We start from the raw sequence: 16,347 nt of genomic DNA, 5'->3' as shown, positions 1-16,347 counted from the left end.
CCTCAGCGGGATCCATGGCCGGATCTACTGTCACGATTCGGCTTACAGGTTGTGGATCCACTGTGTCAGCGAGGGATTGTCGTGGACCGTGCCGGTGGACCGGTTCTAAGATGCTACTGGTGTTCACCAGAGCCCGCCGCAAAGCGGGATGGTCTTGCTGCGGCGGTAGCAACCAGGTCGTATCCACTAGCAACGGCTCAACCTCGCTGACTGCTGAGAAGGCGTGGGACAGAGGGACTAGGCAGAGGCAAGGTCAGACGTAGCAGAAGGTCGGGGCAGGCGGCAAGGTTCGTAGTCAATATGGATAGCAGGAGATCAGGTAACACAGGCTTGGACAACACTAAACGCTTTCACTGGCACAAGGCAACAAGATCCGGCAAGGGAGTGCAGGGGAAGAGATGTGATATAGCCAGGGAGCAGGTGGAAGCCAATTAAGCTAATTGGGCCAGGCACCAATCATTGGTGCGCTGGCCCTTTAAGTCTCAGAGAGCTGGAGCGCGCGCCCTAGAGAGCGGAGCCGCGCGTGCCAGCAGATGACAGCCGGGGACCGGGACGGGTAAGTGACTTGGGATGCGATTCGCGAGCGGGCGCGTCCCGCTGTGCGAATCGCATCCCCGACGGCCATGTCAGTGCAGCGCTCCCGGTCAGCGGGACTGACCGGGGCGCTGCAGGGAGAGAGACGCCGTGAGCGCTCCGGGGAGGAGCGGGGACCCGGAGCGCTCGGCGTAACACATATCTGTATTAAAAATGGCTATTTCTGGCATACAGAGAGCCTCAATAGGAGTGTAAAACACTTTGCCTTGCTGTAAGATGCATAGGGTGTGTGCTGGGTTAGTGAAATAATACTATTATTCAGTGTGACATGCAGAATAGAGGCATTGCTATTAGGAGCGGCACAATGACAGAGCCTGGAGGTGGCATCAGTAGGAGGAGACCATATAGTGGCTGAATGACACAGCGTGGAGGTGGTGGCAGCATTAGGAGACCATATAGTGTCTGACTGACACAGCATAGAAGTGGCGGCAGCATAAGGAGACCATATAGTGGCTGAATAACACAGCCTGGAGTTGGCGGCAGCATGTGGAGACCATATAGTGGCTGAATGAGACAGCCTGGAGGTGGCAGCAGCATGAGGAGAACATATGGTGGAAGTATGAGACAGTCTGGCAGCATCAGGAGTCCTGAAAGTGACCCGGCGACATAGTGGGGCGGTGGGTGGCAATACCAGTACCCGGTGACGAAGCTGGGTGAAAAAAAGGAGATGGCATGAGATGTGTCGCATCAGGTGGGTGGCAGGATCAGAATAGTAGCTGAGGCAAGTAGGCAGAAGAAAACGGTCTCTTTTGTAAAAGTGTTAGTGTGCACAAGTAAGTATTGAGGATATGCATTACTTAAAACTTAACTTTTAATAATATTCTTAGGATAAAATATATGGACCAAAATTTTTTGGATATCAAACAAAAGGAATGGTGTGCAAAAAACACCATGTGCCACCTACACCACTAAGTATTGATGTGATGCAAAGGTGGAAGGGAACAACGTATGGTTCATTGTAACAAAAGGCCTGAGCAAACGGCAGGTGTCACGTATGAGCTTCCACTGGTTGACATTGAAGTTGTACTGGATCATCTGTTTGGATCATCAAGAAATTGGTGATGGCTTTTCTCTGTTCATAAAGTTGGTCCAACATATGGAGGGTGGAATTCCAACGTGTGGAAACGTCGCAAATCAGACTATGTTGGGGGATACCGTTCTGACGCTGCAGCTCAAGGAGGGTGTGCTTTACGGTGTATGAGTGGATGCAAAGTTTCCTTCCCATTGTTAGGATGTCTTGTAGACGGGTGGGGGGGTGTTGAGAACACTTCAGGAACCGCTTGACAAGCAGGGCGCATGTCTCAGGCTTCCTTGTCGCGGCGCAGACAAGATATTCTTCCCATTGTTGGTCACCATGGTTCCCCTTTCCAGTTTTCGCAGAGTAAGCCATGATTCCATTTTTTGATTTATGACTTTTAGGAGTTCCTCCCTTGTGTGACTCTTTGCCAAGGCAAACCATGTGAAGAACAGCATGACAATGCCGTGCCCTGCACACATGGTATGCTGGAGGGGCACTGAAACTTGTCCGGGCAGTGGAGGCTGAGGACACGTTGGAGGATGAAGTGGCGGAGTCGCACACTGTCACAGGACCAACGGCCTGAGGGCGTGGGGGTGGAAGCAGCGTGAGCTGTCCAAGTTGCTGTTGTGGCTGTGCAGAAACACATTCACCCAGTGGATGTAACATAGTTACAGCTCCCAACATCAGCGCTGACGTGCACTTTGATACACACAGCAAGAGCATCTGGAGTGACAGAAGATGGGTATACAGAGAACAACTTTAGGGGAAACCCCCAAAGGGGTACCCTAAACTAGACCCCCCAAAAAAAACTAAATTAAAATGTAACGTTTATTAGGCATATGTAAAATCTGAAAAACACATGTAGTAATAGAATTGAAACACAATTGTATGTGTGTTCCACACACACTAAAACACAGGGTCTGTCTAGCACATTTGTATTCACTGTAGGACCAATGCCTCTCAATATGTGTGCCATTTATAAGTGTAAGGCCACTGCTGAGGCTCTAATGCATGGAGGTTATGGTGCTGACAGGAACCACTGCTATTTAAAATGTAACACAAGCCAGAGTCCTGATGGCATTTCGCTGGCAACCCAGCGTCATCAGAGGACTGGCCGCTAGAGAAGATGGGTATGACACACAGCTTCTTTCAGCTGAGGTGGTGGAGCCTTGGCTGGCTGAAACAGGGAGCGGCGTGCCACTGGGTGATGCAGCAGGCTGGACCCCCACATCGGAGCCACGGTTCTCCAAGGCCGCTTTATGGTGACGCTTCATGTGTTGACGCAGGGCCGTGGTGCCAACATTAGGACCCTGGTCACGCTTCACCTTCTGCCAGCACATCTTGCATGTGGCCATGTTAACCTCCTCCCGATGCTTGATGAAAAACTGTCACACCGCCAAGTAGTTGATTTTCTAACCAACAGTCCACACTGATTGACTGCTACTGCTGCCGACTCCAGGAACCCCTGTTCCACTACCTCCCGGGAAGGTAGGCTGCCGCAAAGCAGGTGATATACCCCGGGCATGTTTTTCTTCAGACTTTCCACTTCTGCCACCATGCTGACTGCCAACCATGCTACCACCTTGCTGACTCAGCTGCTGCCTCACGGGTAACCTGCAACCCTCTTCTCTTTATGATGATGAAGCCCCTTCTGCACCCGGCTCCCAAGTGCGATCGGCTTCATCATCATCGAGTTGTGTCCTCCTCAGGTTCCTCAACAGTGTCTGCTTAAGTAGCCTGAACGCTTGCAACACCACCTCCCACGCCACTCTCCTCATCACTACTTGCCCACCTAGTGGAGAAAGGGTGGATGTCTCCTCCACTTCTTGGCTGGGCAGTAGCTGCTGACTGTCCTCTAGTAGAACGAAGGTACTTCTGTGGGGGAGGCAACAGCATAAGACAGAGGCAATGGGAGGACAAGGACTGCTCCCGGGCCATGCTCACTGAGGGTTGTGTCTGAGGAACCCACAAATTGTTGACTGGTGGTGTCAGATGTCACTTGTGATGAAGTGGATGACTGCGTTAACCAATCGATGACGGTAGATGGATTGCTGGTTGAGACACGACCGCCAGCTGATACCAGGAGCTCAGTCCTCTCGTTGCGACTCCTGCTGCCACTCGCCCCTAGTCTGCTGTGACATCTGCCTGATGAATTTAGGCCTCTGCCACTCCTCTTTGCATGTCCTGGCACTTCTCTGCCTGACATACTTAGTGCGTATATGAGGGGAGTAAAATACACTCCACTACGCTTAAAACAGTATTTGTCTACAACACCAGCAGGTGTGTACTTTTGGCTGGCCTTTCACAGCATCTAGACCCTTAAGACTTTAACAGGAACAAAATGGTACACCACTTAGATGTACCTATTTGGTATGCACTTATGAGGGGAGTACAATGTGCTTCACTACGCTTAAAACAGTATTTGTCTACAACACCAGCAGGTGTGTGCTTTTGGCTAGCCTTTCACAGTTTCTAGGCCCTTAAGACTTTAACCATAACAAAATGGTACACCACTTAGATGTATGCACAGGGTACATTTAATAGAGGACAATATGCTTTTAGTGCTCTGCTCACCCTAACTGGCTGGCTACTATTAGCTTTTCAGTTTTTGTACACACCAGTGATGCAGCACACAGTTGCTGTGTACTACACCCAAAATTGCACTTTCTCTCTCAATCTCACTCCTTTCCCTGTCAGTGCTTCTAGACTGGATTTGGGCTTGAGGTGAATTGCTGCTTTAAAAAAGCTTTTCTGTGCAACACACTGCTCTCTGCCCCTCTCTCTCTTCAATAGAACACTGATGTGAGTGGCCGCAAGATGGCTGCGACATCACAAGGGTGGCTGGCTGCTGATAGCCTGCATGCTGTATGTGATTCACGGTCATCCCGCTGACCCTTGACCCTTGTCGCTCATTGTCCATCATAACCGGTTCTATATTCATCCCTATGGGGATTTTTTATAAACCGGCCATTACTAATAGAACTTAATCTAAAAGTAACTATATTTGCGAGTGTATGATGTTTATTTGTGGAACTGAAAAGCGTAGTTGAACAAACAGTATACATTCACAAATGTACCAAACATAGTCAGTCACTTTTAGAATATGTTCAGCACATAGAAATAAATGGGTAAAGCAGCAATACATTGTGATATATGATTTCATCCCATTTTCATGGGTTACCGATGTATACCACAGAATTTCACATCGGATAGGTGTTCGACATTTAAGTCTTAGACCTGTGGGACCCTTAGCAATTGGGAAAATGGGAATCCTGTGATTCCCTTGTAACATACGTACCTTGTCCAGCTCCGGTCCTCACTCCACAGGGCTGGCATGTCTTACAACTCTCTGACAACAGCCCTGCACACTCAGGGGCGTTTGTCGATGTGTGATATGGCCGGCTCGTTCTATCAGGAGGTGGGAGCACCGGGCCAATCACTTCTCCCAGCAGCAGATATTTAAATAGGTAGCTCACTGGCTGGGTTGCTAAGATTGTATTTTATTCTTTCACTAGTGTTCCTGTCCTTGTTAACCTTATGCTATTTTCTCTGACCTGACCTCTACTTGAGGTATCAGTAGGAATTGTGTCCCTCTATTAGAAAACCAAATACCAAATGGTTAGCTAATAAAGGTACATGATTTTTACTCATACAGTTTTGGGAGTGCCCTATCGCCCCCCCCCCCCTTTTTTTTCCTTTTAGTGATCATTAACCCCAAATAATATGAAGAGCTTATAATGTTTGCAAAGTTAGTAATTTTGTGTTAGGAATAAAAATAGTTATATGTTAGTAATAAAATGGTTACATGTTTCATCTGTAATATTTTTTGGGGGGTATTTATTTATTTTTTGTGAATGAACTGTAAAAAAAAAAAGGAAAGAATAGCATAGCAGTGTAGTGATCAAGCCAATATTTAATCTGTTACAGAAAACATCATCCGGTGCTGACTATGAAGAATTATTTGAAAACAGATCAACAACGCAAACATCATTTCATAGTCCAGAACATTCTCCTATAGGCATCAGCATGCTCCCAACACTGCCTGTGGAAACACACAACCCACCTGTCCCACCAAGGAGACTGCAGACTTCTTATTCTTTCAATTCCCAAATAATGACACCAGCATGCAATCCAACTTCAGTAAACAGGCTCTATCCATTACTACCTACAGAACTGCAAAAGACAGGCAACACTGTAAGTAAATACATTTTTTTTACCATGTTTGTGAGCATAAGTTGTGTTAACGAGCGCTTCCGCAGTATATTTGACACTGCGGATGCGCTGCCGGCAGTCAGGGAGCGACTGCAGAGTGAGCTCCCTGCTGCGGCCTGGTAGCTCTGTGTGTCAGCTTGTGGCTGTCAGCAGTAAATCCGCCGCTATGAGCTCACTCTGCTGTCCCTCTGTGACTGCTGGCAGCGCATCCACAGCGTCAAATACGCTGCGGAGGCGCAATGTGTGAGCCTACCCTAAGGAGTAAAGATTGGGAGGGAATAACACTGGTGTTAATTCACACCACTTTTTTCAGAGCCAAATAATAGAAAACAATGTTCCCACACCTTAAAAATCATTAGACATGTCATTTTAAAAATATTAAATCAGTTTGCACTTTCTGGTTGCAGGTCCCTCTGATTCCAAGTGAGCACAGACCTATAACGAAGTCACAAAGTGTAGATTTACCACACCCAAACACAGCTCACAGCTCAAATTGGCCCAGTAAAAATGAAAGACTGGGTAATTCATCAAAGAAACCCTTGAAAGCTTGTAAAAGTGCAATGAACAAAGCAGTATCTTTCATGAAAGAAGGAGACATAGCACAGGATTTGAAGAAAATGGAAAACACAATGGCAGCACACATGAAAAATGTCAAAGACAGTTTTGGACGCTTTGGACAAACAGGACAGAAAAACTCCTCTCCCACACTGCAGAAGAGATCCCGCCAACCAAGTGTCCCAGAAGAATATACAGCACCACCACCTTTTGCACCAGGATTCTCCTAAACAGGAAAGAGGGATAAGGCTAAAAAGCCTACTCTATACATGAATACTGTATACATGGGGGGTATTATGAATATTCTTGAAGTATGGGTTTATGCACATAGAAAAGCCTATTGTTTGTACTGTATAAAAAGAAGTTCACATGTGTTCACTAGTGTTGAGCGGCATAGGCCATATTCGAATTCGCGAATATTCGCGAATATATGGACGAATATTCGTCATATATTCGCGAATATTTGCATATTCGTTATATTCTCTTTTTATTTTCGCATATGCGAACATTCGCGTATGCGAAAATTAACATATGTGAAAATTAGCATATACAAAATTAGTATACGTGAAAATTCGCATATGCGAAAATTAGCATATGCGAATTTTCGTATATGCGAATTTTCGTATATGCGAATTTTCGCGCGCCAGTCTCACACAGTAGTATTACAGCCTTCTTTACACCACACAAGCTGGAAGCAGAGAGGGGTGAACACTGTGATGTGTACTGTGAAGAAAAAAAAAAAAATAAAATATTCGTAATTACGAATATATAGCGCTATATTCGCGAAATTCGCGAATTCGCGAATATGCGATATTCGCGAATAATATTCGAATTGCGAATATTCGCGAGCAACACTAGTGTTCACATTACAAAGCCACTTTGTCTGCCACCTTATATATGCCTACATAGGGAAATATCTCTGAAATAATGCATGCATGGAACATGACACAATTAAAAAATGGAGGCATGTGAAGGTAATGCATGGGCCTGTAGCAGGCTATGGGCATTGTATTATGAATCTATCAAATACCTGCTGTAGAGATACCCCAACAAAAAATACTCAAGCCATGTTATACTATGAAACCTCTTTTTATAACAACATTGTCAACCTTCTGACTCTACCATAAAAATTTAAGAGGTGACTATAGATGGTTTACTGGTTTATAGCTGACAGTGTGATAGCTGAATGAGTATGATTTTTTATACAGAGAATACTAGAAAAGTATGTGTTAATTTGGGTGTACTACAGACAAAATATGTTTCATAGGGTTCTAAATACAAAATACATTCAGCAGTAATAACCATGGCCAGGCAGTGATTGCAAATAGCAATTCAAACCTAAAGATAATCTAAAGACTGTCTGTCATATAGCTTCCTCATATGCTTGCTGTTTGAATTCCTGTTCTGTCACCTGTGTCCCTCTTGTGGAGGCTAGGCTGCAGCTCAAGTCTCGTCTATACTGACAAAATGGCGTGTGAGTCATGGTGGACCAGTTATAGCACCACAGGGATGTCAGCGGCTGTTTATAGGGGATAGGTAGTTTTTTTTGCCAGACTACTCGTTAATGTAAACCAAGTGACCAAGTACCTACATTTCAACTCTGATGTAATAAGGACTGGATACAAGGTCGAATTTTGTTAGCTTGATGGTTTGAAGGTTATAACATTTCAGATTTTTACCAAGGCAGTATGTGGCTTCTACTGTGTAAAGGAATATCACAGCTCATAGCCTCCCATCCTTTTCCCACAAGCAGTCGGCTTCTCCTCTTCTCAGGTGCCATAATGGTAGAAAGCCAGGAATAAGGAAGCTAGCAAACTGTCATGTTAATTACTACCTACAATGAATAGAACGTAAGGCTTATTTGGGCCTTTTTGGACAGAGATCAGAGGCCCCTCATTTCAATTCTTGAATTATGTATATGATAAACCAGAAGGTTTTCTTTATAATACTTTGTTTTGGTTATTACAAATGGTGTCATCTTCTAATATGTCATCACATTAAACTTATTTCCCTACACAGTTGACATATTCAGCTGAGTTACTAGCAATAGACCAGCCATGCCTTAAATCTCTTAAATCCATTAATTTCATTCATTTACTGTCAAGGTGTTATCTAAAATACTTATATGTGTACATAAAAATAAAATATGAATCCGCACATAGATATCCCTATTACAAAGCTAACACGTTCAGTGTGTTTCTACTGTTCCAATTGCAGTCAATGGTAGCAAGGTTTTGCACAGTGATACCGAACTGTTTTGGCTGCGGAAATTGGCAGTGTTTTCTGCATGCAAAAAAACACATTTTGTGCCTGTGTGAATATACCCTTATATATTTATTCTGGAGAGTATATTTTAAAAGTATAAAAGGCAAACAAAAACAAATGTATGTAAACTCTATTAAAAGTAGTAATTTTGTTATTACTAAAATCTAGCATGGGCAGGACCTAACACATGAGCTCTTTACAAGCTGCACACAGTGACCTAATTTTATATATTTACTCATTTTATATATTCCTGGAATTTTAATGCTATAGCATGGTTACCAAGTTTGAAATACAAATGTGTAAGTATCAGGATGTTTGGGGGGCTTCCCCATGCAGTATGTGGTGGTGTTTTATCTGAGATTAAAGTGTATGTACGTTTGCTGTTGTATTTCGGTCAGCCATGGTACAGTCTTTATTAGACTGCATAGATGGCCACCAGTTTGTTACAGAATGTCTGAAGGAAATACTTTAAATGTTAATTTAAATGTTAAATTAATTTGTTCCATAAGTTCAATATAATATATAAAAATAAGGACATTTCCTGCAATAAACCTGTTCAGTTTACATTCATAAATGCACTTTTTGTCTTTTTTTATATTACAGCTGCATATTTTACAAATAAATACATAAAAACTAAGTATGACTGTACAATTTCCTAATGTATTTAGTAAGAAATATTGTTGTTTTTATAACAGTTTTATTTAACCTTTACCTGTTTGCTAAATATGTGATGTATAGTCAATCTGTTTTATTTTACATTTTCTTTCCTTGTTGTCAATCTAAAAAATACAGTCAAATCTTTTAAGTATACATGTAACACGTTAAGAGCTACATAGCGTTAGACCAGTACATATGCCATCTATTGTAATATCATATATTGTAATATCACTGGGTAATTTAGTTTCAGCTAGATTAGACCTAATTTGAGGTAAATATCCACCCTTGGTCGGTGTGCCATTTTTCTAATACAGAACACTAAATCCCATACATAGACATCAAATAAATAAATACAATTCTCTGAGTGTTACGCTTAGTGCTCAGGGCCCCCTGCTGGCCTCGGAGCGCTCACAGCGTGTGTCCCCAGGCAGCGCTCCTGCGTCACAGCGTGCGCATCCCCGCTCTCTAGGGCGCGCGTGCACCGGGACTCTTAGATCTAAAGGACCAGTGCACAGGTGATTGGTGCCTGGTCCAATGTGGTTCATTAAGGGTTAAGCTTTGTGAGAGGGAGTGCTGTTTGGACTTAATTAGGCCTCACCTGTGCACTGCCTATAAGTACCGTCTCCTCCCACAGCCTCCTGCCAGATCTTTGTTGCCTTTGTGCCTGAGAGAAAGCATTCTTTGTTCCTGTGTTACCCTGCCTGTTGCCTTACCCGTTGCTACTGACTTCCGCCTGTGAACCGTTGCTGCCTGCCCTGACCATTTGCTACGTCTGACTATGCCTTTGCTTGATCCTCTTGTACCTTGCCTTATCTCAGCAGCCAGAGAGGTTGAGTCACTACTGGGTGGAACGACCTGGGGGTTACTTGCCGCAGCAAGTCCATCCCGCTTTGCGGCGGGCTCTGGTGAAAACCAGTAACTCCTTAGACTCCGTTCCCCTGGTACGGCCCACGTCATCACCTCTCTGGCACAGCGGATCCACCACCAGCCTCCGCTACCAGCCCGGATCCTGACACTGAGTCTGCAGCCAACAATAGGCAAAACAAACTTATTCATATTATAAACTAGATATATGTGTTGGAGCTGCCCCCTGGTTGCTGCTCTCTGGAGGCAAGTTACTAACACTACTGTTAGTGGGTACTGGCTTGAAATCATAAAGTGGCAGTGGGTATTAGCGAAAGAGAATTTGCTGCTGAATGCACCTATGTCGCTCTTTCAAGAGTGCACAGATTGAAAGACATAATATTTAATTATTTAAATTTTTCAATTTTAATTTTTCAATCCTAGATCTGAATGGACGAACTAATTGTATGAAATACTTTCGTCTTTACATAGTTGAATGTGCTGACAACAAAATCACACAAAAATTATCAATGGAAATCTAATTTATCAACCCATGGAGGTCTGGATATGGAGTCATACTCAAAATCAAAGTGGAAAACCACACTACAGGCTGATCCAACTTTGATGTAATATCCTTAAAACAAGTCAGAATGAGGCTCAGTAGTGTGTGTGGCCCCCACGTGCCCGTATGACCTCCCTACAATGCCTGGGTATGCTCCTGATGAGGTGGTGGATGGTCTCTTCAGCGATATCCTCCCAGACCTGAACTAAAGCATCCGCCAACTCCTGGACAGTCTGTGGTGCAAAGTGGCGTTGGAGATTGGAGCCAGACATGATATCCCAGATGTGATCAATCAGATTCAGGTCTGGGGAATGGGCCAGTTCATAGCATCAATGCCTCAATAGCATCAAGCCTCTTGCAGGAACTGCTGACACACTCCAGCCACATGAGGTCTAGCATTGTCTTGCATTAGGAGGAACCCAGGGCTGAGGATCTCATCTCGGTACCTAATGGCAGTCAGGCTACCTCTGGCAAGCACATGGAGGGCTGTGCGGCCCCCCCAAAGAAATGCCACACCATTACTGACCCACCACAAAACCGGTCATGCTGAAGGATGTTGCAGGCAGCAGGACATTCTCCACGGAGTCTCCATACTCTGTCACGTCTGTCACATGGGCTCAGTGTTTACCTGCATTCATCTGTGAAGAGCAAAGGGCACCAGTGGCGAATTTACCAATCTTGGTGTTCTCTGGCAAATGCCAGGACGCACGGTGTTGGGCTGTAAGCACAACCCCCACCTGTGGACATCGGGCCCTCATACCACCCTCATGGAGTCTGTTTCTGACTGTTTGAGTGGACACATGCACATTTGTGGCCTGCTGGAGGTCATTTTGCAGGGCTCTGGCAGTGCTCCTCCTTGCACAAAGGCAGAGGTAGCGGTCCTGCTGCTGGGTGTTGCCCTCCTAGGGCCTCCTCCATGTCTCCTGATGTACTGCCCTGTCTCCTGTTAGCGCCTAAATGCTCTGGACACTATGCTGACAGACACTGCAAACTATCTTGCCACAGCTCGCATTGATGTGCCATCCTAGATGAGCTGCACTACCTGAGCCACTTGTGTGGGTTAAACAAACACTGAATCACTTTGGAGTCATTTCAAATTATTTAAAAATATAACAATGTTTATTGAATCAATGTAAAATACATATCACACGTTTAAAAAATATATATAGGTGGAAAAGAAATCCACTGGAGGAGACAAAACAAAGAGGCGGCACTAGCTGCTCATGCGTGTAAACAATAAATAGCACTGGATAAGGTGCATAGATTGCCTGCATCTAAAGTGCATAATTTAATGGTATAAAAACTCCCATAAGGTGCAGTAAACATAGGCATCAACATACATACCAAGACTGAAATATACAAAGTAGTAACAGAGCAGCAGTGACGCCCCCCCGTCACACGTTTCGGCGAGTCCTTCGTCCTTCGTGTGTTGGGGAGGCGTCACTCCTATTCTGTTACTACATTGTATAGTTCAGTCTTAGTATGTATGTTGATGCCTATGTTTCGCACCTTATGGGAGTTTTTATACCCCTAAATTATGCACTTTAGATGCAGGCAATCCATGCACCTTATCCAGTGTTATTTATTGTTTACATGCACGAGCAGGTAGTGCCGCCTCTTTGTTTTGTCTCCCCCAGTGGATTTCTTTCCCCCCTATTTTTTTAAACTTGTGATATGTATTTTAAATGAATTCAATAAACATTGTTATATTTTAAAATAATTTTAACCCCTTAAGGACCAAGCCCATTTTAACCTTAAGGACCAGGCCAATTTTATTTTTGCGTTTTCGTTTTTTCCTCCTCGCCTTCTAAAATCCATATCTCTTTTATATTTCCATCTACTGACCCATATAAGGGCTTGTCCTTTGTGTGACCAATTGTACTTTGTAATGAAACCTCTCATTTTACCATAAAATGTACGGCAAACCCCCAAAAAATTTTTATAGGGAGGAAATTTAAATAAAAAACAAAATTTTACACATTTTGGAAGGTTTCCTTTTCACACTGTACACTTTACAGTAAAAATGACATGTTCTTGGGAGCGGAGCCTGACCGCGGAGTCGGATGGCAGCTTGAGAGAGCTGCTCTCCACAGCCGAGCCATATACCCATCTAACAGAGCCCTTTTTCCTGTAATCTCATGGGTAACAAAGATAAAGGCAAGCCCGGTGACATACCCGGAGCGAGCAAAACCCCAAAAAAGTCAGTTGGACATGGCAAAATACTTTAACAAGAGATCCACCCAGAGCCCGGCGCGTGCACCCAAGATGACGCTGGCTCATGTAAGTGCAGCAGAGCGGTAGGACAAATCAGATGCAGACAGCCTGCCCGGCACCAGAGTGGACTCTGGGGGAGAAGACTGCCGATTCTCCCTATCCCGCTCGGCGATTCGGAAAACGGTGCATCAAGCGGTGGCAAAAGCACTGCAGTGGGCACTGGCCCCGGTACTACAAGATCTCTCTGAAATTAAAGCTGACGTACGCCATATTGGATACTGCACGGAATTTCTAGAAGACGCAGTGACTGAGACAGTTACTTTCTGTGACTCGGCAGCGCACCAGCTACGTCATCAAGAAACACAACTTCACAAAGCCTTCCTACTCCTGGAGGATCAAGAAAATAGGAGCCGCCGCAAGAATGTACGGATAAAAGGCATATCTGAATCCTATGCAGCAGAAGCACTCCCGACAGTTACACGCCAGATCTTCGCAACCCTTTTGGGGGAAGAGCGCGCAGCTACAGTGGTAATCGAACGGGTCCACAGGACCCTGCGACCCAAACCTCCGCCGGCAGAACCGCCAAGAGATGTGGTGTGCGGCTTGCTGAGTTTCGTGGACACCACGGCAATCCTGAAAGCAAACAGAGAGTCGGAAGAAGTGCTGTTTGAGAATCACCCTGTGCGACTATTTCAGGACATTTCTCCTACCACATTGGCCAAGCACAGGATCTTAAACCCGTTACTGCAGAAGCTAAGAGACCTGCATTTACCTTATACATGGCTGTACCCATTTGGCTTTTCGGTCCTGAAAGATGGAAAGAGATTTGCGGTGCGGGACCCGGAAGATTTTCAGAAGCTCTGGGGCTTCCTCAACATCCCACCTATGGAAATACCTTCCTGGCTACCGCTACAAATGGGTGACCACTTACCTGATCTACCCAAGATGGCGGCCTGGACCAAGGCGGACAAACAGAAGTCTCCAAAGCCACGCCGGGCAGCCCAGAAGACGCAGGAGGCCATCCCGCAGGATCCAGCCTGAGGACTTTATGCCGTACCTCCCTGTACTGCTTGGAAGCATACGTGCTACGCCTGACTTGCAACTAAGGTGATATTTACCAAGTTACTTGGTTTCTTTGTTCGCTCTGACTGTTCCTGTTCCATGAGCATACTGACATCTTGAACTGTGTGGTACGTGGGGAATAGTATGCTACCTAGATTTCCTACACCCCGTCTCTTCCCTATATGTTTTAAACCCATGTACTTATCCCCTCAGTTTTCTCTTCCCTATTGTATTACCTGTTGGTTTGTCTCCCCCCCCCCTCCCCCCCCCTTGCTCATATGTTTACCCCTTTGACCGGCTCCACCACAGAGGAGTATTCTCCACCACGCTGCTACTGAATCACCTCTGCATGTACTCTTTATGTATGTATACTCATGTGTGCTGGACATTTCGGACGACTGGGCAACCAGTCACCCATCATCGCAGTGGGACTCCTAGTGGTGAGGTGATCTATAGAGGATTGGGTTTAATTGGGATGTTATGACAGTTGTGCTTTTCTTAGTTGCCACGGACATTTCACTCTATGCCAAAACAGAAGCAGCCTCCTTACGCTGAGCTTTCCGCATACTGGGGCTGGAGGCGGGGACATGTGGATTATTGAATATTTCAAATGTTCCCTTGTTTAATGTCTCGTCTCTCTGTGCACAAGCTTGCTTATTACATTAGATAAAGTGTCGGGGAGTTGGTTCATTGCCTTTGACTGTCACACTCTCATGGCCCTGCCTGGGGCTGTCCTCTCTCCCCCTCTCCTCCTGTGGCCCTGGTCCCCTTTCTTACCTATATGCCTCTCACTTTTGCTTGACCGGTTTCAATGACATCCCACACTCTGCTGCCTTGCATACCCTGTCTCCCTATCCTCTCTCTTGCCCTCAAAATACCCCCCCCCCCTCTCTTTCCCACACCGGGTATTTCCCCTCCACTCCCCCTCCCCCACCCCCTCTCCTAGTCCCTTCCATCCCCCCCCTCCCTTCCCCACCCACCCAGCTCCCCCTCCCCCCCCTCCCCACAAGAAGTATGCTGCTAATGTGCTTAGATTCAAGCAAAAACTGTTCATTCATGGGGACAAAGGGGGCAGGCTCATGTCCGCCATGATAAAAAAGAGAAGAGAGAGGACATTCATATCAGAGGTAGTGAGGGACGAGCGACATAGGTGCGTAGACACCACGTCTATAGCATTGGCTTTCTCGGCCTATCATACATCTCTGTATAACTTGCCACACAGGGATATCCTACAGTGGGTTAGAGCTGGGGCCATCAAATCTTTCCTTGATGAGTTGCACCTGCCCGCTCTCTCGGAGGAAGAGGGCTCCTCATTGTTGGCGCTATGCACTGAGAAGGAAGTGGGCAAGGTTGTGTCTTCACTCCCAGCAGGGAAAAGCCCCGGGCCAGATGGCCTGAGTCTACCATACTATAAAACTTTTAGATCCACTCTCCTCCCACACATCACAGCGTGGTGTAACGCCCTCCTCACAGGCGAAAAACTTCTTTCCCAGGCATTAGAGGCGCACATCACAATATTACCTAAAGAGGGCAAAGATCACAGGTTATGCCAGAGCTATTGTTGTGGTTCTAGGGTGATAATCCTGTCTGCAGCTCCACTTATTGTGGAAAATCCTGCATACTACACCAATTGTGATTTTAGAATTAGAGTAAGACAAACATTCCCCTCCCCCGACCATGTGCTCTCTTTGTTGGAGTCAAAATGGCACCAACTATATGAAAACAGAAGCAGGAAGTTCAGGCTAAATTTATAGGTCCTAAATATGTTTCTAAAACACCCAGAAACACTGATTAAGTTTTGTACAACTATGAAATAAGTGTACAAGGTATTTTGGCAGAAATGTCTTGTACCAGCAGTGTATACCCACCAAATTAACTATCACTCGGTAACCAGCAAAGTTAATAACATTTAATAAAAACATGAATTAGCTAAACCAAAAAAGACATACATACAAGCATTAATACAACAGTACATACTCTATGTTTAGCAAACTAGCAGGAATCTACGCAAGTGATACATGAATATTTAGTGGAGAAATGATACAATCAATATACTTATCCATCCCAGGCTAAAGGAGCAGGAGAGGCTCCTCTCTCAATGAAAGTCCCAAGCAAAAGAGACAGAAGGCCATATGGTTTCCTGTGAAATCCCCTAAATGCCCTACCCCTTTGGCCTACTCTCCTCACATAACCTGGAAAAACAGGTTCTTTAGCCCCGCCCACTGTGGCTGTAGTGAAACTAAGCTAAGACCGTGGGGGCAGGGAAATGTATACTACATGGGAAACAATGGATGTAAAAACACGTAATTTCAGTGTCCATAAGAGCTATAGACCTATTTCCTTGCTGAACCTGGATGTCAAAATC

General features: G+C 45.2%; 1 protein-coding gene across 2 annotated transcripts in view; it reads left to right on the top strand.

The window, feature by feature from the left end:
• Nucleotides 1-6,687, top strand: part of LOC130305416 (hematopoietic SH2 domain-containing protein-like) — a 44,401-nt gene extending 37,714 nt beyond the window's left edge. For both annotated transcript variants that reach the window (XM_056551993.1, XM_056551992.1), the window contains exons 5-6: nt 5,540-5,806; nt 6,232-6,687. In XM_056551993.1, the coding sequence (XP_056407968.1) occupies nt 5,540-5,806; nt 6,232-6,609 (645 nt within the window). In that variant the 3' untranslated portion in view covers nt 6,610-6,687. The remainder of the gene's footprint in view (nt 1-5,539; nt 5,807-6,231) is intronic.
• The last annotated feature ends 9,660 nt before the right edge of the window (nt 6,688-16,347 follow it).

This window comes from Hyla sarda, chromosome 1, assembly GCF_029499605.1.
Source record: "Hyla sarda isolate aHylSar1 chromosome 1, aHylSar1.hap1, whole genome shotgun sequence".
NCBI classification, from domain to species: domain Eukaryota; kingdom Metazoa; phylum Chordata; class Amphibia; order Anura; family Hylidae; genus Hyla; species Hyla sarda.
This window is presented reverse-complemented; position numbering and strand designations above follow the sequence as displayed.